The 23956-nt window shown below is 41.8% G+C and overlaps 1 protein-coding gene across 1 annotated transcript in view; it reads right to left on the reverse strand.

The window, feature by feature from the left end:
* Positions 1–854: 854 nt before the first annotated feature.
* Positions 855–23956, reverse strand: part of REPS2 (RALBP1 associated Eps domain containing 2) — a 102434-nt gene continuing 79332 nt past the window's right edge. Inside the window, exons 14-18 of the mRNA XM_086753861.1 lie at positions 23149–23213; positions 11647–11730; positions 8928–9073; positions 7256–7361; positions 855–5467 (exon numbers count right to left, since the gene is read on the reverse strand). Of these exons, the coding sequence (XP_086609987.1) occupies positions 5399–5467; positions 7256–7361; positions 8928–9073; positions 11647–11730; positions 23149–23213 (470 nt within the window). The 3' untranslated portion in view covers positions 855–5398. The remainder of the gene's footprint in view (positions 5468–7255; positions 7362–8927; positions 9074–11646; positions 11731–23148; positions 23214–23956) is intronic.

Below are 23956 nucleotides of genomic sequence, written 5' to 3' on the forward strand. Positions count from 1 at the left end.
TAAATATGGAGAGCCAATCTAGAACTGCATGAAGGCACCCCAGAGTACCATCTACTTGTAAAAACTAAGAACGGAGGAGCCATCTAAATCCATCCGGCTGCCGATGCAGAATAGCTCCCTACAGGATATTTACAAGTTTTTAACGTCTTGGCCTTGTGCCTCACGTGCACCAGAGACAGACTTTCAGGCCAATAAAACATCTCTTGTCATGGCTTAATGCTGTAAGAATTAATTTATCACTAATTATTTCCTTTTTTAAAGCCCTGCTCTTTGCATAGCTGCCACATAATTCTTAAAAATCACACTAGTTGAAGAGTTTTTAATTCTTAAAAATCACACTATCCTCCAGCTCCCTGCCCGCGAAGGCCAGCTCTTCAAATGTCTTCCTTTTCCCAGTTTAATTTCAGCTCTTGCAGTTCACGAGGGACCGAAAACATTGACCACAGGGGTGCTGGGGAGAACAGCTCGAGTCCTCCCGCTCCTCCAGCCCGGGGACCCTCCGGCCAAGGGTCTGATGGATGCCAGGAAGGGCTTTTCCTTCATGGTGCTGCTGTCCAGGTTAGAAAAGGGTGCACCTCTTTGGGCTTAATCATGGAGCGACGTCTGAATTCTGACAAAGCGAGGCCTGACAAAGTAAAGACGAAGCTGTGACTTAACTGAAGCCTAAGGAAATATGATTTCACTTTAAATAATTCTCTCTTGCACACACACAATCCCAATATAAGTGATTTCATCTTTCATAGTTGAAGGTCAGCCATTTCAATGCTGTATTTTTTCCACAGCGAGTCACAGTTTCTGCTCTCCTGGCAGATCCGCACAACCAACATCCCAAATAAACCACAAAAGCAAGGCAATTTGAAGTTAATGGATGCTTTTATTTTAATGTAGCACCCAGCTCCATATCACATACATTTTCCAAAATTAGATGGGCATAGTATAGAACACTATACATTTTGCAGCTTACCACGTGGACAGTCTGCAGCTGTGAAAACAAATTGCTGAAATCTGGCTATCTACTTTATAAGTTAAAATTCAAATATATAATAGCCTCAGGGTATTTTTTTTAGATTAACAATGATAATGCTTCCAATACGATTTTTTATATAAAAAAAAATCAGTAACAGAGTAAAACAATGCATATGTTCATAGCACATTATCATGGAGACAGCTGAAAAAAGCTTCAAAATACATCATCTCTTCTCAAAGGTACTATATCACTTGGGGTTTTCTTTCCTGAAAAAATACTTTTACTCTTTAGTCAATAAAATATGTGGCTTAATGAGGGCCTCTTTTCCTTCTTTTATAACCTCATGTATTTTCTTGTCAAGGTCTGTGTACGCTGAAGGCCGAAGGGCCGATGGTGCTGGAAAACAGAGTCCCCTCATTCCCTGGCTAGCAACTTTTACAGGCTCTCTTCCTCCTTATCTGGAAGCTCAGCTGGGAGAAAAGCACCACCAAAAGGCAATTTTCCTGTCATGCCCATCCTAAGTGCTTTCTGTGAAGGGTACCAAGTCCCAACCGTCCCTTTGGCATCATTTTACAGTGCAAGTAGTCACCATCCTGCGCGGATTAGCCCCGGCACTGTCAAGCTGGGACTATCCAGGCGACAAGCAAACAAGTTCCTCTCCGCAATGTGGATACAGGACTCCCAGCAGCAAAACTACTGCCACGCACGTAAAAAATGGTTTGGAGATAATCTTTTGAGTTAAAAAGGTTATTTGTCAACTTACCAATAACAGGGCTGAACCCACTAATCACCAACATTTTTGCTACATCAGCAAAACTCTCTGGAAGAGAGAAATGAGAACGATCTGGAAAGAGGTGGCAATGTTTCCACTGCATCCTAGTAGAAATTTAATCACTAGGAGAAGAACATTGATCATTAAGGATTAATGTTTGTTCACAGGCAGTTTCTTTAAAGGAATGCCTCTGAAATGGAAACTGTTCCTCTTGCCTAATTATCAGGTCATTATTTTTATTTAAAAGCTCAAACAAAAACGGCTTGATCCACAAAGGCAATCAGTCACTACACTTAGCTGGGCATAAAAAGGCATCAGGTGATATGAATATTAACAGATCCATAAAGAAATGCATGACCAAAAGAAAGACATGGGAGGGCACACTTAAAGGTGATTGCTCTCCTGTAGCTCAAGAAAGTGCCCCGAACATCGAGCAAACTGTCTGTGAGGTTTCCCCTTCTGACCAGACGGTCTGCTGTTGTAGTTCAGCCCCGATCGGGACCAGACTACGCATGGGTAGGACTATGCCTTGGGTCTAGGAGCATCTCTTATCCAAAGTTTCAGAAAGTAATGGTTTCTGCAAGAAATTATAATTGTGCTGTACCTACATTTTTCCAAAGGAAAAGTATCTTTTGAGAAAATCTGTGATACTGGATTTAGATATGAATTTTGACCAGCCAGCGTCTGTTAACAGTAGCCACAAGTCTGGCTATGTGGAGCAACTGCCAGAAGCACTACAGCTTTGTGATGCCTTCTCTCCCTCTCAAAATGGTAACAATCTCCCAAAACCAGACACACTTCTTCATTTTGCATGGGCTATCACCAATGCTTAAGTACCGAGACACACAGAAGAATAACTTCCTGCTTTGTATGTATAACACGCCAACATTTCTCCTTGAATATTTCACTTTACTCTCTATGCGAAGTAGTGTATCGCTGTCATAGCCAACCTTTCACCAAACAGAATACAAATCAACTCACACTCTTGAAGCTGAGTGGGGCATTTGTTTGCATCCCTAAAAATGCAAGGATGGCCAAATTTTAAATTTAAGTCCTGCCTGTGGTAGAGTAAAAAAACAAGTAAATATTTCATTGTTGGCTAACCAAGTACCCTAATTTCCCGTGAATGAAAAACACCCTGTATGTTAGAAGGGCTACATCTGAAAAAGACATATAAAATAGACTTCTCCACTCTTCCATTGAAGAGCATCTATTACATGAATAACCTAGTGAAATAAATGAAGGATTATGCTAGAGCCCCTATCAAACATACATCATCCACTGCCTTAAAAATGCAATGTGCACATTTGTTTGTAAGCATTGAAAAGCTTTCCTTAAAAATCACCCATAAAAAACAAAGGTGCCATATGATTATTTCCTATTGAATAAGAGGGGTTTATTAACCAAATGCCAATGCAAGAACTAAAAAGCAAAGAAAGAAAGAGCACGATTTCATTAAAATGTCAGGAATTACTCAGTGTTATGAACATATGAAACAAATATCGATAACTTCTGAACAGTACCACTACTAGCAAGAGGGCAGTGGCTGTTTAGCAGCTTCCCAGAAAAGTCTGCAGTTCTCACACTTTGTCACTGCCCAGGAATGGCTGTCTGACCCCAGCTATGCAACAACCGCACAAAAAAAAAAAAAAAAAGTCCCAAATCCAGATAAATGGTCGTTGCTTGTTGCTAGTGATGTTTAGCTGAATTTAAACCAATGTGTTACAAAAACAGATTTTCAGTAACAATTCTGCAAAAGTTTATTTTCACCTTCAGACTTAGAATCATAGAATAACAGAATGGTTTGAGTTGGAAGGGACCTTTAAAGGTCATCTAGTCCAACCCCCCTGCAAGGACCAGGGACATCTCCAATCAGATCAGGTTGCTCAGAGCCCTATCCAAGCTGGGCTTGAACTTCTAGAACCATGTCCCACATCCACATCCACATCCCTTTCAGCAAAAGTAGGCTGCTTTCTCATCACTTCAAACATTCCCGTTGATGTCTGTCTTATCTCTTAACAAAACTTTTGGCTGCTCTGGTGTCCTCTGATCCCCCACAGCAACCATTCCACGATACACCCTGAAGGGAGGCTATCCAGCTGCTTCAAACCTGCTTCTCCTTCCTCTCAACCCCAGGGCTGTCCTAAAGCCACAGGGAGAAAGCACCACAGCAACAACAGCAGAAGGCTGCTGCACCGTTTCTGCAAGGCAAGCGTGTACAATTAAATCAGGTCAGAGAACACCAGGATATGAAACACGTGCAGCATCACATTTAAGATGGATAACAGGTAGGTGACATTCCCTTGCAGTGAAGCGCACATCATATCCACGGAGAGAGCAGGGCTGATGTTGTTATGTCCGAAGTCGCCCAATGTAAGAGTACTAGCCCAAGAAATAAAGCACTATTAGTCACCAGCTTCCACTGTGAGAACTGAGACCAAAGCGAACGACCACTGCATCCATGGGAAAAATCCCCACGGAATTCAGCTGACCCTGGATCACACTCAGGTAAAAATTTAATCTTTGCTTCTTCATTTAGAAAACAGATGGGCATGAGCAGCTTCATCCTATCAGTAGCATCTCCAGCAAGTCGCAAAGGAACCTTAACGAAAGCCTGTTGTAGAAGGCAATTAATTCCATCACACATTTTATAACCTCATACATAACACTTTTGCTACCTTTCTTCTTTTGGAAATACAGTTCTTGTACACATCCTTAAAACAAGTCAGCAGCCATTAAGACAACAAAGCAGACTAATACAAATGTACATAGAACAGCTTTTATAAAAATGCCCAGAATGAATTTTTAACTTCTTGTTAGAAATACGCTGTTGGGTAAAAAAAAAAAAAAAAAAAAAAAAAAAGAAAAAAGCTATAAACCAGTGATCTCAAACATGCTAAAAGTATGCAGAGACACTGGGAGCTGCAAGCAAGTGATCAAACACTGGTGATAGGAAACAGTTATAGCTCAAAAAACAGATATATCTTTTTTCAATTTCCAAAATAATTAAATTTTAGTATTTTTTACTGTTCTCTCACATGATTTGAACTTAAAAAATACAAGTTCTCTAACATTAAAATACATCTGTGATTGCATAATAAACAGTGCTAAGAAAATAATTATCTGATGTGATTGAGGATAAAGACTCTGTACGTCTAATGAGTTTTATTCCTGCAGTACGTTAAACCCACAGGTACTCTACCATGACACAATCCTACAGGAATCAGTAACATCCAGAAGCCCATCTAGAGGACGAGTTTTAAATTTAAGCAAAAATTCAGGAATGCTGTACCTCTTCACAATCGGGGCAGGAGGTGCTGCCAGAACGCGCATAAATCAGAAATTCTTTACATAAATAAAATACTCTCGGGTTATTCATTTCAGTGATAAACTGCATTTACACATTAGGCTGGGAAGAGGGAGGAAAGAAGGCAAAGCATCCCCCTGCTCAGAAATACCCGTCAGCCAGATATTTGTTTTCTGTACCTTCTTCACCTGCAAAGGCAAACGCATGCAGCAGGGTGAAGGAAGACCTGACAACTCGGTTGCCCCCACCACCACCACCTCGGTGGAAACCACCCAGCCGCATTGCGTTCCTCTCCTTGCAAGGCTGTCGGGTTGTGTGCTCCGCTCTTGCCACTGCAGGGTGGTGCAGGAGGTCACAAGACTGTGACGGGACGCAGCTGCTCCAGCTGTGTTTCCAAGGCAATTCGTTCCTTGTGAACCTCCTGCAGGAGAGAGAGAGAGAGATGTGCCATAACTTTTGGGATGCTCACACGTACCACCCCGCTCTTGTGAAGAGCAGCCAGGCAAACCACTGGTATTAACTGGAAGCTTGGGGCTCTGGTGTCTAAGTAACTCTTCTTGTGGTCTCAAAACACCGTACCAATGCCACACGACCGCCTCGCACGCAGTTTACTGCCTCCTCCTTACAGCTGTGCAATATGGAGGCTCAATCGCTTGCTCGAGTGACCACCGAGAGGAGCAGTCATCCACTGGCCAGTGGAATAGCTTAGGATGCAGCGAAGCTGACCACAATTTGGCATTTTTACAAGAAAAGATCTTGTTATTTTGAAATCGCATTTCCCTCAAAACTGCTTTTGTTTTTCTTAGACTTTTTGGTTCACACAACCAACCTCTTTCACTCTGGAAACGAACCAGCCTTTCTAAGGTGACACAGGCTTTGCAATCGACCTCTTTGGCAGCTGTGTCAGGAAGATCATCAGTCTCTGTCAGAAACTAACTATGAAGGCTTTGGGGATCAGCAATTTCAGGAAAGCCCTTCCTGGTCTCGAGGCCATCCCTGCACTGTGGGGCACCCGGCTCTCGCTGACCTCCCATCAAAGGGCTCCTCAGCCTGCGTGGGAGCCGGGCTGACCTGTGACTCCTCCAAGCCTTGGCACCCCATATGGCCAGGCTCACAGCCCCAGGCCTGGGGCACATTTGAACGCTCCCCCCGCCTCAGTGCAAGCTTACTGCGCCTGAGGGGTACCCATCAAGCCTTCCAGTCCCCATCAAAACATCAAGGCCCTTCTCCATCAGAAAGCTTCCAGGCAGCAATACAAACTCGAAGGATAAGTTCAGTTTTCTGCTCTTGTGTGAACTCAGGCAAATCTCTGTCTTTACGTGCTTCCTTCACTCTACTGTAAAATACAGGTAACAGCACTGGCCTGTTTCATGAAGGTTGGGGAGTTTAAGCACGCTGAAGATAGCACATGGAAGCGGATAAGACCTGAGCGAAGGAATGATGGCAATGTGCTGTCATTGAAAGCTTTCACCTCCGTGCTTATTTCAACCACCGTCCCATATTTTGCTATGATTTCAGTATAGAGCATCCACCCTACATTTCTCTTGGGAGATTCTTGAAAGCCAGTCAAGAAATTATGTTAAAGTGGAACATGGAGTCAAAGTTTCACCTTGACTGAAGAAATGTAAATGGGGGTTAATCTCCCTTTCCAGACAAGTGTATTCATAATATGCAAGGAAGGAAAAGCTGTAGCAGATGAAAAACTAGTCTGTGCTACCTTTGGTCTGAGACAACAGAAAAAAATAGAGCTGATACTTATAAGAAAACAGTCCCTTGAGAACATGTTAAAAGAAAAGTCAGTAGGCATTAAAAATCAGTGTTAGATGTTCATGTAAAAGCATGGTTTAGCCAGTCCATGTATACCAAATGCCTGACTCCAGGAGACAGTTAAGCAGCACAACTGACCAGAAGAAAGCAAACTACTCTTGAGTTGCTCTTCCGCACTGACTGACATCACCGCATCATCAAAACTTTCAGAAAGACCAAGTTCACTCTTTAGACTAACTGCCAGTGGAGCTGTAGGCCCATAGGTTATAACTTTTTCCAGAAAACCTCATCCTACCCACACACACTGTACAGTTATTCCCTTCCAGAAAGCAGGAAACAATGCAGTAGGTTTCATCTGAGAGGATGAACAAGATTCTCTGCTGGAGGTGACACGTAACTGACTGCAGTGAGCTTTGTCACCTGTTTTAAATGCATTCCTTACCTTCAGCTGCTGCTGGAGCTCACTGTTCAACCTGGCAAGCACAGCATTGGCTTCTTTGTTTTTTCGTATAGCAGTCTGAATAGCCCTTTTCTGCTTGGAAGACTGTCTGCCAGACAGATAAATAGAAAACATTTCAATTAAGAACCTCAGCAGTGGCTGATCCAAGAAGACCAGCTCTCCATTTTGCACTTCTGTACTCTATACACACTGGACTACATTTCAAGGACAAGGTAAAACTACAGATTTAAGAGCTGAAAAATGTAACACTGAAATGAGATGGCTGAATCAGGTAGATTATTTGAAAGTAAAACGGTCACACTTGTTAACCTGAGTGACAGAAACATTTTAGGCTGCCTCAATTTTTTTTAAATCACTGCAGTCTGATTCCTCTTAAGAATAATCCCTCCATAGCCGTGCTTATTGCAGCATCTTTGCTTTAGCTGTTCTCAGATGCTTGTAAAGTTTAAAGATTCAGGAGAAAATACAAAAATCATTCTATGTGGAAAGAAAGGACATCTGCATGAAAACAATGTCTCAGATTTTTTGGGGCACTGCTGATTCTGATGTTTCTTTACTTTAAAATTTAATCTTCATTTCATCCAAAGCAGTTATTTCCACCAAAACCATCCGATGTCGCAAACAGGAACAGGTAAATGGCTTATGGAATTTCCTAATTTCTTTTGCTGCTTAAATAAAACATTTCTCTCCTATTAATACTATTACTCTGTAGCCCACGGTAACTATTACAATTAGGCAGACAGGTACAAAAAGAGACAGCTCTGCACATAAGGACCAACCTATTCCAAGAAACAGAGGTAACAACAGGAAAAAGGAAAGAGAATACAGAAAATATTGGCCAAATATCCAAGCCCTTTTCCAAATAGATTATTTTAAAGTTTTACATGAGGCATCAAGAGCTCTTTAGTGACAAATTTGATCTAACACAGATGCCCTACCTAAATAAGGTCCACAGTGGGCCACAGTCCCCATTAGCTCTTTTCTCTTAACAGAGCTGATGGCACTGATCTTTGCAACAGAATCTGTTTTGCAGCACAGGGAGGTCTTTAAGCTGTTATCTTCCAGTGAACTGTCAGTTTTCTGCTTCACTATTTTGCTTCAAACTACTCTCCATAGGCAATAAAGTAATAATGACAGGGACAAAAAAAAAAAAAAAAAAAAAAAAAAAAAAAAAAAAAAAAAGGGCAATATACCTCTGTGGTCATTTAAACATCTTATGAAAGACAAAGACAAGACAGGATTAAGTTGAGATACTAACAAATGCTGTTATCTTTTCTTTGAACCACTACAGAATACGCACTCCCAAAGCACAAAATAGCACTTTAGGGGCATCCTAGGAGTCTTATTACTTATTCTAATCTTCAATTATGCAGCACAGATTCAGTTTACTGATACAGAGTTTGCCAGGAACCGCTCAACTGATTTGGGAAGCTCGTTTTTTTTTTTTCAGTCTGAACCAGATGTCTTCGCAAGGCCTTGGGTCTGTCACTACAGACTTAGTCTGCATTTGAGAAGACGGATGTAGATTTTAGAGACCTGTATCTTGCGAAACATTCTCAAAATCAGAACTATTAAGCACAAAATTATGCAAAGAGTAAACCCTGCCACATCAGATTTCATGGTGCAGTTTGGCATGCTTGGTACAGGTTTTTACTTTTGGACTGGGAGGTGAGGCTTGACTGCTGGCAGGGAAGAAGTCACATTTATAGTGGGAGAAAGCTCGGGGGTCTCCAGCCCCTGCGTCTCTGTCCGGAGCTTCCTGCGGGCAGGTTTGGAGGGCGGCTGAGCAAGAACAACCTCCTGCAAGGGAGAGCACAGCAACATTAAGTCAGGCCATGTGTGTCCTGTCATTAGGCTGGTGAATACTTGTGACACTGAAATTGCTGACAGCTGGCCTAAGATTTCATAATTTAAAGAGGTATAGAGCTTAATTCAGAGCTTGGTAATAGCCTCTCAGGTTTCTGACTTTGAAAAAAGGAACAATAACTCCTGCAACCCCTTAACGAATGAAATTATTATACTGGTATTTTGTCTTTATCTGGATGACAGGCTCTGCAGAACTGGATTGTATAGCTCTGTGTGCATTTGGGAGCGCAGAGGGATGCATATAAATACATATACTAGCCTCTAGTTGACCCAAAAAGCATTAAAACCAAAACAAGATTTATTTTTAAACTATGCTCAGTTGGTAAGAATCAATAATCAATCACCTGCATCCCAACTCACTACCTCACCCATCTGGCACAGAGTCTCTTCCTTCTCCCCTCCTCTCTTAAATGAAGCAACACTGAAAATAGCTTAAAAAGACAAATGTATAAAATTAACCATGCAAAATTAACGTGTTGGAAGTGTAGAAGGCCGGTTATTTCTCTTGACAAGTCACATCAAGGAAATAGTCTGGTTTGTAGGTAAAACAAAGAGTCCTGGATTTTCATTACTTCAGTGGTAAGAAGTGTTTTCATTATTTTAAATTAAGACATCCTTCCTTTTGCAATGAGAAGTAGTTTCAATGCCTTACAGCTGTTTTAAATTTGAAATACAAATATATCCTTTTCAGTGTATTTTATTATTATATCTCTTCAATAAGAAGTATAACTATTACTGCCTCATTTCATGAACAAGAAAGCTAAGACTCAAAAAGATGAAGTGACTTAACAAAGGTTATACATTTAGTGCCACAGTCAAGACCAGAGATCAAGTTTTATTTTCACTTGCACAGTGCACATTTTACCAGGCCAGACTATCTTCATTACTATGTTTTGGCCAAATATCAATAAAATAAGAAAAAAAGTAAAGGAGGAAGCACTTAATGACCCAGCAATGATAAGAAAAAAACCTCAACAGTGTAGTAAGCAGCCTGACTCAGCAGAAGAAACTACTATGAGTGATACAGAACGAAACCAACATAAGATGATCAATAATTAGTATTACAGGGATTATAATTAGAGGAATTAGAATTATAAGGAAACAAGAGGTTCCAACATTAAAAAGGAGTTCTGCCATTACTGAAAAAAAAAAAAAAAAGAAAACTATGAGATCTTTTGACCAGCACTGCACAGATCTCAGCTAATACCATGCTCTGAAATCCTACGCTATGTGCAGCTCCCCGCGAACACATGACACACGGCTAGCGAGGAGCTCATGTATGCCTTCTACAACTATAAATCGGTGGGATGCCAAACGCACAATCCCAGTCTACCTTGAATTGCCAAATCTGACCAAATCCACAGACCAATCCTCTTCCATTTCAAACACAATACGGGAAGGAATGATCCAACTCCTAAAAGCAGAGCCCTCCGCGAGGGCTCTTTGGCTGGCTGCTGTCACACCAGGCTTTGGAAGGTGGGTCAGCACTGCATCAACTACCTGCTTCCCACACCCCACAGCCTGGGCTTCTCTGCATTTTGGGGAGCCAGGTGGGACGAAGGTGAGCAAGAAGTAGGTGGACCAGAAGGATTTAATTTCCCCAGCAGGGCTGCAAAGCAGAGCAAGGAAGAAGCAAGGCCAGGCTACTAGCAGCATGCAGTGAGCACAGGAAGAGCGAGGACGCTGCCTGGAAAGCCCTATCACATATAGGAAGTTACACCAGACATTTGTCTGTGCCCCTCGTTAGGGTAAGAAGTGTGATGATGCTCCCTGGGCAAGGTCTGCACTAGGCACAGCACCTGCTAACAGTTCTTGGTTGGGCTAGGCAAAGGTCTTGTAGGTGCTCCCTGGCTGCAGGAGGGGCAGACCTTATCTGCATTTGCCTCCTATCAAAAGCTGTTCTGGCTGGGGCAGGAGGAAGGAGGCAGTGGGAGCATGGGGACAGGCTCACAGCCACTCCTAAGGCCACTCTATCCCTAAAGCACGACCCTGTGAAGAGTGCCATTGCAATTTCAGTGATTATTTTATACAAACGGTCATACAAAAACATACTAGCAACTGCACATCTTGAGCAAATCTCTTCCAGCCTATGTACATTTAGTAGCAGATTCTAGCAAACAGGTGTGTTTACATCAAAACTGAATCCTCAATAACTGGAAGCAAGAAGTGCGTCACAATTTGGAAGAATCACAGCGAAAGAGGGGTCAAGTACAATCAACCTCTTTTTTGTCTCCCCTAAGGCTCCGCGAGGCCCTATTGATTTGAAACAAATGGCAAGCTGCCTCTCTTAAAGCCCGTACACCGATGTGTATGTACTAAGAGCTTTCTTAATGATTTATCTGGGCTGATGTCACATGCGATCCCAGTTCTCTCCAGCGCCTTGACCTCCAGAGAAGGCTAACATGTAAAATGTAACCATAAACCTCCGTTTAATTGCTTTAAAGCTTACAACAACCACATTTGTTGATGAAGGCAAATCACAATGGTACGATGTGCACAGGTCTCACCTTTTTTGCTGAACTGTTTTCTTCTGCCTGCGGCGGGGCTCTATTCATCTGAGGATGTAATTCAACCTCAGATGCTTGCTCTGTCTGCAACAACAAATCAGTCACTGCTACACCCAGAAAATGACTAGCAGTCACATACAATAAAGTCAATGAAAGGAAACGTTACACACAAAAGAAAAGTTACTTTAACAATTCAACAGTAGGGGAAATAGAGATCTAGGATGACAGCTGAATGGATGACATATGTCTTGCATATTTAAAAAAAAAAAAAACCAAAACATTTTCTTGCATTTTATTGTGCTAGGAAAATAAGAGAAAAGTTTTTCTGTGGAGGTTTAGGAACCATGTCTCTAAATATGAATGACCTAGTACCCAAATTTCTTCTACATTTACCCTTACAGCCTAAATACTCAGGAAAAGACTAAGCAGGGTAGATAAAAGCCAGGAAGATCTTGGTTGCACCGTCACCTTACCATCTCCTGAAACCAATGCAAATTCATCAGAGTAAGCCTCTGTCTTTGAAGTTTGCAAGGCTGGAGTGAGAAAGTCTGAATTATACCAAAAATTCCAGTAAAGTTACTGAAAATACAAGTCATAAAAGAAGCCAAATAAATCTTCTTCCCTCCTCACGTTTCAAGCATAAACCAAGCTGAACGCTCACCACACAGGTTTACACTTCGACAAAACAAAACACCCTCCTCCCAGCACATCTGACCAAGCAGCAAATTAAAACAGAGGGTTAATCCCTTGCTTCGCCTCTCCCGAAATCTCCCAGCATCTTTCCATTTGCTTCATCAAATGGACAGGGCACAGACCATCAGCTAAGGGGAGGGAGGCAGGATTTGGAGCTGCTGGTCCCCAGGCATTCGGCAGCGAACATGGTGCAAATGAACATGGTATAAACATGGTGGGGCTGTTTTCTGTCCAGAAGGCACAGGCTGGCTCTGCAAGATGGGGAAGACAGGCAGGAGTGGGAGGCTGAGGGCACTTGACACTGGCAGATGACCTCTCCTCCTCTTTCCCAACTTCTGCCAAGTGGGAGCCAGGCTGACAAGGGCTCCCCAGGCAGGAGGGGCAACCCACCAACCTGCTCCCTCCTCAAAAAAGGCTTGTTTCTACACAGGTGAAAGCTTGTGTTTAAAACCAAGTTCAAGGCAAACCTCAGACTTTAAAGGGGCCAGGATTTTAGCCATAATGATAATAACCTGTCGCACACTGAAGAACCTCATTCATTGCTGCCAAGAGGTTTCTGCGCAGACCCATCAAGCTCTGTAGCAGTCACAAGATTCCCAGTGCCTAACTGTAAGTTAAATAAAAATTACAGCATGCACAGAATTCAATAGATTGAGAAAGGAGGGACTTTTTCATACCACTGCCACTTCTCCCATAGCAAACTCAGTAAGAGCTGTACAGAAAGAGTGCAAGGGAAAAACAGTTCCGCCAGGTTACTGCTGTTCTCCAGCCACATGGTGTTGAAGATGTGCACAGAGGAGGGAGATTTGGGATCTTTTTTTAAAAAATGCAGGTGAAATTGCTCAGGTGATGAGGAAAAGGTGTTTTCGCTGACAAGATTTCTCTCCCCCTCCTCTTCTAAGTGTGCTACGTCTGTAGTGTTATCTGATGATTAAAAAAAAAAAAATCACCCTGTAGTTTTCCAGTATTTGAATATTAATATCTTAAATATTTGGATTTCAGTAACTATTGGATACTGACATATGAATTCTGGAAAGCTTTTCATGGGCTGAAGTGCTTCTGTAACTGTAGATTTCTGGTACAAAACAGAGTGAAATGGAAAAAGCAATCTTTTTTTTCCTGTCTAGAAAAATCAAAGACCTTTAAAAGTCCATTTAATGTAACAGAGCATATCTTTATCAGCAAGCTGAATAGCCCCTAAACCTCCCCGAGTTCTACAATCATTGTTTATATATTTGAAAGAAATGAAGGCTCTAAGCACTGGTAACAGTAGCCTGGCAAAGTCCATGAGGCTTTCATGAATGATTTGAGGGTAGCGAAGCTCAAATACCCAACAGAGCCACAGGATAAATTTGGGCCCAAAGCACATCACTTTGACAAATCATTCATTTAGGGACAGCATCAAAAGCAAGAATACAGTAAATTGTCCCACAGGATGAAAAAGAAAGACAACCAACCCTATGTTATTTATGTATAGATAAAATGCAGCTTTTCAAGAGCCTATGTGTTCAAACAGCGTAGAAGTAACTAGACAGACAGAGTCTACAATGGCAATTGCAAATAAGCAGGAAAATTGAGGTCAGAATAAGAAAAAGGACAAGGGAGGGCTGGAGGGGCCCCAAACTTTTGCAGAAACCTCTTTTTTTTTTTAATGGCCTCCTTGAAAAAGAATATTACTTTAAACTGAAGGGAACTGAAAAGGGAAAAAATGCCAAACTTTGTGTTCTAGTGAAAGCAAATATAAATTGGAGTGCTGATGCCAAGAAAGGGTAAGATTTCAAAATTTCCAACAGCTTTATATCACATTTCCTACTGATGCAAGACACTTTTTTTTTTCCTCACTAGCCAAGTGCTGTGATGTGGCTGTCAGCCAAACAGCTGTGGCAACCGCTGTGCCACAGGGCTGTGCTACCACGGGCTGAAGTTGGGTCACTGGGACGTGAGGATGGCAAAGCTCAGCAGCCAGCGGGGCAGCGGCTGGCTGGAGCAGGCAGGTGGTAAAAATAAATAAATAGTTGCATTTGACCAGAAAAAAAAAAAAAAGAAAAAAAAAAAAAAGAACTAGTTCTGGTGATGCAGCTCATGCATAATGAATAAAACTAAGTGACTGCCATGTCCCTAAAGTGCCACCTAGTGGCATATGGGACAGGCCATTTCTGAGTGCTTTGCTTAGAGGAGAGTACCAAAAAATAGCTGTCTGCACTATTCAGAGCCTGCAGACTGAGCCTGCCCCCCAGGGTGGGCAGAGAGCCAGGCCAGGGCACGGTAAGGCTCAGCTTTTTGGAGAATCTCCTTCCTCTCTCATGCAGAAGCCAGGTCTACACATTATTGATCTGCCAGCAATGCTGCAAGTTCTCCTCTGCAAAAGATCTCCATTCCTCAGGGCGATGTGCCTCTGACATAAGTGCCCAAGCACAGAAAAATCAGTGTGCTGTTGCAGGGGATTTTGTTCAGGGACTGACAGCATTTAACCCAGGCAAAAACAAAAATCTTTTGTTTAACTGCAACGTGCATCAATGCAAAGAAGGTTTGCCGATTCAGCTAAGCCAACAAAGTCCTCTAGCCAAAGCCTGAGAGGCTTTACAAACACATTTGCAAGCTGATGTCTCCCCACACTGGCCCCACACATATTTTAAAGGAAAAATAATCTTTTGTTGGAGGGACTCTGCACCGATTTTCTTCCCTTCACGGATTTAGATGTGGGGTGAAAACCAGACCTGGTACCCCTCTTGTCATGGGCAGAGTGAGACTGGGTCCTGGATACCCCACTCCAAGCTCCTACACTGGAGTGTAAGGACAAGGTGATTCACCAGGAGCAGCTGAGGTGGGCTCCCTTCAGTTCTTCATTGCTTCATGCTTACTATCGTCTTGGGGCAACTTATTCAGAAACACAGCAATAAACTGCCTCCCTCCATCACAGCAATGCCATAGGAAGCTTCCCACCATTATATTAGGGTTTAGAATAATTCAGCACTGAGAGAGTTTATACATTATGCAATACGTCCTTCCAAAGGAAAATTCAGTTATAGCAGTGTAAAAATGCCTAAATGGAAGCGTCTCATTCATGTCCACAGAACGGAGTAAGGCACTGACACGGGACATGCTGCTGTGCTGGTACGGCTGGGTCCACTTCCCGGGTTATGCTAGTTGGGCAAGGAAAACCCTACTCATGCACAACCAGCAGCACAAAAGATAGTTTGCAGACCAGGCCCTAGAGTATCTTGATTTTCGGAAGAAGAGGAAGTGACCACAGAAAAGAACAAGACAGCGTCCTATTCCAAATCTCCTGAAGAGCTTCTCTGTGCAAAGACCAAAGTGCAGTTACTAACAGGCTGTATCTCCTGTTTCCCCAGCAGTCTCATATTTTCTAGGAATAGCCATGCCCTCCTCATTCTTTCAGGCCAAAGATAAAACCATCCAACAAAGTTTCTGTATAACGGACGTGGCCAGAGACCAACCTGTGGCCTACGGCCAATGCTGAGCATTAGGACAGATAATTCCTCATCATGAAGGAGAGCATTAGTAATAGCAAATGCTCATTATTTCAACACATGATCTTTGACCAGCCATTCATAATTTCCTCACTGCTCCATGTGACGATACTTAACAGTACCTTTCTGAAGGAATACGTAATGCTCACTTAAGCACTAAGTGCTTCGAAAGCCTCAGATGAAAGATTTTCATAACTGTAAGAGAAAGCATCACCTTACAACTGGTTCTTCGCTTACACTTCCAGTTCTTTTGCTTTGCAATGCCGGATTATATGTAGATTTCACACCCACTTTTCAAGACAATCTGTAACTGATCTTCCAGAACAGAAGGTCTATGCAGAGCTTTCATATTTCTGTTACCTAAGAGCCTTTTTGCAAGAGGTGAAGTATATATTCAATCTTTCCTACAATTCAATCTCGCCCACGCTTATGCTCCAGGCTAACTTTACACATGGAAATAGTCCCATTGTAGTCAATAGCACTACTCACAAAAGTGAAATTATATCTCTGTGCATTCACTGGAATAGCCCATAATCATCACCTATACAGTGCCACTGCTTAGCTTTGCAAAAAAAAAAAAAAAAAAAGTACTGAGAACAACTTATCTGTAGGAAAAAAATGGGATACTAAATACGCTCAACGCTCAGTATGTGCCCATTGCAATCTTCTATCATCTCTAGGTAAATTCATTTAAGAGGTATTTTGATCCTTTCTAAACATTCATATTTTTGCGCTTAATGCCAATTTCTAAGAAGTCAAGATGTCTCAATTCCAGTTTCTGTGAGTCTTCTGCATCTCACACTGAATCATCAGTTCTTTTTATTGCTTGTTACAGAAACTGAAAGTGATAAGACAGAAAAAAAAAAAAAAAACAAACCCATAGGGATGCAAATGCAACAAGCTGCCAGAGTCGTAGTGTGCTGCCTGCTTTCCCAGCGCTGTGCAGCCCTGAAGTTTTGATAAGCTTTTTCTTTCCCCCAGCTATCTGAGGGACGGCGATAAGGTTGAGGAAAAAGGCAGTAAATACAAACAAATTGCTGCAACGTTCAGCCCATTCGCAAGGAAAGAATAGGACCCAGATGGAACCATTAACAATCTGTTTTAATACTCTACTTCCACAAAACCAGATTAACATAAGCTAGAAAGGGGTATGAGCATTCCACTAGAGATACAGGCATTGGATTCTCAGCTTTTTTCATTGTTGTTTTTACAATAAATGTGAAGCCAAATTCAAAAATTATTACAACACATTTTAATTAAGACACTCGCCCTTCTTCCACTCTTCCAGAAACCTCTTTAGAAAGGATTTTATGGCATCCATCAACTACACCCTAAATTCAATTTTACCTGTGCTACTTCCCACCACTTCTTACATCGTAATTTATTTTGTCTGGCTGTTTTAGATTTAATATCTAATTTTCAGGAAAGGAAGATAATCCACTTGTATTATATTAAAGTGGCAGATGGCAAAAATCTTTCGTGTTATAGAAGACTTTCCACTTTATTACAGCTAGAGGCTTCTTCAGTACCTACTGCATGGATTATACAACATATGTTATTCTGCAGCCAGAAGAGGGGAGATGATCAAAAAGACCCACCGTCTACTTGCACAGTGGTTGTAAATGCAAGCTAAGAGGTATTTCCTTTGGTTTAATGTAAAACAGTTGTCTGGGAGAATATCACCATATATACAAATAGTGTGCTGCCAAAAGCAAAATCTTCACTTTAAAAAAAAAAAAAAAATTCTGTAACAAAAAAGTTCCTTCCCGTAAAGCTCCAGGTGTCCTGCCAGAACTTGGAAAGTCCTCACAGAGGACTTTTACAGAGTAAGAAGGTGCCTCAGCTGGCTGAACATTTTCTTCAAACAACCCCATAACAGTGATAAGCAAACCCTACCTCATCCTCCAACTATCTTGGCCCTACCCAATGACGCTGGTGGGGGGAGGGGAAAGACGCCCCCGGCCCAGCTCCCAGCATGGAGCCTGCAAGTGCCCACCCCACTCGGGGGGGCTGAGAGGTCTCAGCAGGTCAGATGGGAGCCCTTTCCCACCTCTTAGCCTGAGGGCCGCAGATTAGCATGGGCATGCGTAATTGACAAGTTACAGCCCCAGCCTGAGCGTGCTCCATGCTTGTCGTTCTCCGTGGGTTCACCAGAAGGTATGTTACTAGAGACAATTTCTTGAACTGGGTCCAGGGTTTTCACTTGCAATTCTGGATGATGACTGGCCAAAAAGCTTCAAGGAATTATGAAATATCGAGTAACATTTGGAGAGTGGAACACTGGATACGTTAAAAAGAATAGTGTCTTCGCTTTCCAACACCACCAGGTGCCTGTGATTGGGCAGGGTGACCCACACATCATCCCTCACAGGACTTTGCTTCCATGATTTCACCAAATCAATGACATCTAATGGTAACAATGGCCACTAAACTGATGGCCTAACTCTTGAGCTCATATCACAGTGAGATTTTAATCTTCAGAGCTGCAGTGTCTCAGAATACTTCAATTTGATAATGTTAACAGCTGCCTACTTACTCCACTTCACTGCTTTGGCTTCATCCATAATTTCTTCAGCACCTGTCAAAGCTTCCAGCATGAAACCAGTGGGAAAACCAGTTCCCCAGGTCTCCAGAAATAAAAGTCCTGCACAAATCAGTGTGAATTTACAAAACCAATAGGCTTAAAATTTAGACTCTGGGAAAAGAGACTAGGAACATCAGATTTTTCAGCCAAGATACACAGGGTTTTCTTCCAGTCTCACTGTTTTCATATCGCCTTATGTAGCACAGGCAGGATTGAAGATATGCCTTCATTACTGGACAGGAAGGTACCAAAATAGAGTAATTTAAATAAAGGAACATTGATATAATTGGGTAATGTTGCAGAGAGTGAGCTGATGTTGGATAAAATCCTGAAGTTCTATTTGCTCTTCAGTGTTCACCCGTAATTCCTATTACAATAAATATGCTACTAAATCTCTCACAGTAAGCAGCTGTGGTAAATCACTTCTGTAGGCTTAAAAGCCAACAATAATAAAGTATTATTTTGTTTTCCATTAAAAAAAATAACAACAGAGGCTTATACCAGATATGCATACACGTTTTGTTTCAGTGGAGTGTTATTCATGAGCACTCAGAGTTATTTCCTATCTGAAATCTGTGTCACTGCAAATCAGCTACATAGGCTATTGCGTCCCTATCATGATTTTTACTGCCTCCAAGTTACATAAATTGCCAATGTACAGCTCTGGGTCCACACAAAAGTTTGAAGGCCACTTTTGTGCCATTTCTCCTTGATGACTTAAGTTTACTGTTAAGTTAGGAACACAGGATCAGCAAAAATTACCTGAGCCACTGAATCCAGTCCTCTTCAAGCCCAGAAAGAAACACAGTAGGTATTTCAACAAGCTACAGGTTACCTGTTCTATATACCATCTTGCGAGGTGGGGGATGGCAATGAGGATGACACCAAAAAATCCTAAAAACTTTTAAAAAACTTTAAAAAACCCCAAGACTCAAAAAAAAATAAAGTGGAAAAGCCATAACTATAGCGTGTCATGAGACATGAGCAAGAGAGGTAGGACATTGCCACTGTCCTGTCTGTACAGGAGCTTGCAGCATATTAAACATTTATGGTCTGAAAAAATAGGGAAACTGATACAGATAAAATTATACTTAAACTCAAGCAGCTACTGCAGACTTGCTAAGTGTGAGATGTGCTACCAGGGATTACAGGAGGTGTCAGTGAAGTTACACATAGGCACATGCACAATAGTAGAAGGAAAACACTTCAAAATAATCTATTACCCAAAACAAAACTCTGCTCTTCGTATGAGCCAGTTTCTACACTAATCTTTCTAACTGCCCTTTACAGAATTTAGGCAAAACTTGAATTACTTTCTTTCCTTAATAGGAAAGCAATGTGATTTCAGTATTCTAACAGCATTTCATATTGCATTTCACAGCATCTTACTGGAAACATCAATTCAAAATGGCTTGCAGTGCAGAGAGATATGGGTTGGAATTTGGGTAAAAGATGACAAATTTGAGATAATGGTGTATCCACACTATGTAAACTTGCCTTTTCTCCATTTTTATTTATTAAATTTATTTACAGTTACCATAGGCACCTCAGATGAAAGCACCACTGCATCAGAGAAATGTCTGGTGAAAGCTCTAAGGAAAACTTGAGTGCAGTTTGTGGACCGATATGAAGTCTATACAACACTGACTTTGGCAATGGAGAAAAAAAATCCAAGGAAATGGAGCTACCATAGCCTTTTAGAGGCCATCAATAAGAGAGAAACGCAGAGTTAATTCACCAACCCTTAAACCCATTATAGAGGTAAGAAGAGATGCAGCTGCATCTGTAAAGGTGCCTATCCCATCAGAGGTGTGGAACAGCACGTGCTGGCAACAACAACCCAGAGTAGAGAGGCCAGCCCCACTGCCATTTCCCCATAAACTGGCCAAGTCTCTGTAGGATCCCAAGACTCGAGCCTCTCACAGTAAGCCTGTGCATCCACTGAGCTTCCAAGACAAGGCCACAGCAGTATTAGCTCCAAGTTTTACCACTCACCCAGGGATACAGTCCTTCTCCCTCATAATTCAGCTGACTGCACTATGGAGGCAGAGTTGGACATGGACATGATTTAATAAGTTTGTGATATGACTAGAGATGTTTGGCACACTCTGAATAACCAGTGTTTAAGTAACTTACTGAGCTTGATTACCTTGGAGGTTCTGACAGGAAAAATAATGTTTTCCTAAAGGTTGAAACAAATTCTACTAAAAACATCAGCAACCCAGGACCAAAGTCAAGATACCATTTCTATATTGCTATTGATTAAGCTCACAGAAGGACTTCTGCTCCACTGAAATGTAATACCTACCCCTTGGTACCTCTCTTTTACGCACTTTGGCCTTTACACCCCACGAGTCCTTTAATCTCACTCTAAAGAGCCAACCGGTCCAGGCTGCTTCTCAGCCATCCATAGAAAAATTGTAGTCCTCAGAAGAAATTATTTCCCTCTCCTCCTCCATCAACTGATTTCCAAAGCTGAGCCAAAATAATCACACCAGGAGCATACTCATATGGTGCACAGCCACCTGAAATATGTGGGGTTCGCTTCATTTCCAAGCTACATTTGTCATTCACAGTGCTTAACTGCAGGCATACAGCAAAATGCTAGGGCAATAAAAAAGGATTTTCAGTAACATTGCTGAAAAATAAGTTAAAAGATAAATTTTAAAAGAGTTTGGTAAATCCTGAAGCAGGAAAAAGCTGAATGTGTCATTTCAGCATCATGGCTTTTCTTTAGTTCTTGATCCTGCCTTGGTTTTGAAAGCAGATCGCTCTATCCAAGTTCTTCGTGCTCTTTAAATCAAGGGCCTCACTGGACTAATGTAATCCACTGGACTAATGTAATCCATATGCTTCCTATTGCTTACACGCTATTCGTAAGGGTCAGCTCAGCTGAATTATGACCCCATCACTCATATTTCCCTACTGTCTGTTACCTTATCACAGAAAGGCATGCTTGGAGATAAAATAAACCGCATGTGACAAGCGTGACATTTATTATGCTTTCAGGAACTGGTTTTATGTACATTTTTGCTAGATGTCAGAACAAAAATATTGTGATATTTAACTAAATATCTTTAAAAATCATCAGAAATGAGTAAATTAAGTGATGCATATAAGCAAAGCATCAGTTATGTATTCATTACTAAATAGACACAGAACCTACTTTTTTTTTTTCTTTCTTTCAGAAAATAGGCTTTTGTATTGGAGAAGACTGGATCAAGAATTTCACAGGAGAATCTTCTTGTGTTTAGTTTTAGAAAGGTCTTATACTCTACATGGCCCAGTGTAGGATGAAGAGCTGGTTCAGTATTTGCGATGTGGTAAGGAAGCTGCTGGACACAGGTAAATAAATTTGTATCTCTCCTCACTGTCCTGCTAGGGAAATGCAAATCTATCACAGGACAAGAAAATGAACAACTAGCAGAACCTTGCTTGAAAACAATGGTGTTTTCCCCTAAGAACAGGATTTATTATATTTACTGCTTTTCCCAATGGCAGTGCTTGCAATGCAGGAAGCCAGTGCGCTGTTACAAGTCCAAGCAGCGGCAGGAGGGCCAGCACGGGTTGCCACAGCAGCTGCTGTGGGCCCAAGGCAGAGAGTCACACCATGGAATCCAGGCAAGCCAGAGGGAAACGCTGCTCTCCAGCGAGCGTTAGGCAAAGCAGGAACGTGATGGGTGCACTAAGAAGCATGTGGGGTTAGCAGCAATGGCTAATGCCATACTGAGTCAGGGGAAGCACGCAAGCTCAAACCAGAACGTTCTGTGGTCCTCGAGGCTGAAACAAGCTGCACTCAGATGCTAAAAACAGCTGGGGAGAGGACGAGAGCAATGAGCTGCTGGTGGAGCTGGAGGGTGGCAACAAGCCTTTTATAATTTCTATCATAAGCACCGTGCAGCAGGAGGTGTTCAACAGCAGACTTTTAAGAATAGATCCAAAACTGAAGTGAGGACTGCTTCTGGCCCAAGGAAGGTGTCTCACCAAGTTTCTATATGTAATGGGCCATCAGCTCCCCCATGGACTTCTTTTCTATTATACACTTCACCTAAAGGAGTAACATATGAAGCACACGGCCGCCTAAGATTTAACACAGCCAACAACATAAAAAGAACAAGACACTGATCCTCCATCATTTCCTAAAACATGAAGTAAGTATCTGGACACAGACACGCACAATTTAGTCAATTTGCATTGTCCTGTGGTTGTGTGATGCTCTAGAAACAAACAAACAAAAACCTATCCAAAAAGCAAAACAAAAGTACACCACTAATGGTTTGAAACTTAATAACACAACTGACATGGCATTATTTCAGCATTATTTTTTAAACCCATGGGTGAAACAAACTTACGTGGGGTGGCTCCCTTAGCAGACGCCCTCTGAGCATCTGAAGCTTGAGAAGCAAATAGCAGGTATCAAGCCCATGCCTTTCAGGCATGAAACTCTTATTAGTAGACTAGCCTTACTAGACTTTAATTTACAGTTTTTTTCTAGTGGGTGCATGTCAGCTCTACTACAAAGAGATTTAATTAGCCTGTAATTTGACATTGCAACACACCGGCTAGACAGACGAGTGAAGAAGGACATGTAGGGAACTGCAGAGCAAACTGCAGATTTGCATTAACTTAGAAGCAAGAACAGCTGCCACATCCAAGCCAACTTGTGCTAACCACCACAACAGGAACATAAATAAGCGAATAATACACAGCAAAGTGCTGAACCGCTGTCCATACCTGAGATACAGAAGGCCGAGGGGGCAGTGCAGGTGGTGGTGGGGGCAGCCAGCCAGATCTCACAGCTGAACAGTTAGAAAAGAAGAGGGGGGAAAAAAAAAACAAACAAAAAACAACACACAAACAAAACCACATTAATTTAATTCCACATAAAATCAGAATTAATTTTCATTACAGTTCCTAGTGAAGAGGCAACATTCAACATTTTAATAACAGAAACCAAACTTGACCTCTATTGAGCAAAACTCTGCTTGAAATAACTTCTTGAGTAGTGATTTAATTGCTGTAAAAACCCACAATGTTATGACAAAAAAAAGCAGAGATGGAAGCCAGTCAGCCACAAAAGCTGGAGCTAAAGCAATCCCATTCTAGTTAAAGAACCCCAGGATCAGGGTCTACTTGTCCTTGGGACCTTGCTCTTTGTCATTAACATTACTTCCTTTTTTAAAAAAGTGATGCTTTAGCATCCAAGGTAGGCATTAGCGTTCACCCCAGATAAAACACACTACATGACAGAGCGCAGCCGTAAAAGAAAACATTTGTCATGGAATTGATAGGACAAAAGCTCAAGCGAACAAAAAAGAAATGTTTTTCTTTGGCTTTATGTTTTGTACTTGCGTGTTATTACTCACTGGAGGTGTTTCGGAGGGAGGAAGAGAAATAATGGGAGGAAGACAAACCCTAATGGACAGTTCAGGCTCCCTTAACACAAGGCGATGTCAGCTTTTAGTTTGAGCCAGCACAAAGGGAGGGTAACAATCATAGATCCAGCCACTGTATTTCTTGGTTTCCTTAAAATACCTAAAAC

This window comes from Chlamydotis macqueenii, chromosome 1 (assembly GCF_036417535.1).
Source record: "Chlamydotis macqueenii isolate bChlMac1 chromosome 1, bChlMac1.mat, whole genome shotgun sequence".
Taxonomy (NCBI): Eukaryota; Metazoa; Chordata; class Aves; order Otidiformes; family Otididae; genus Chlamydotis; species Chlamydotis macqueenii.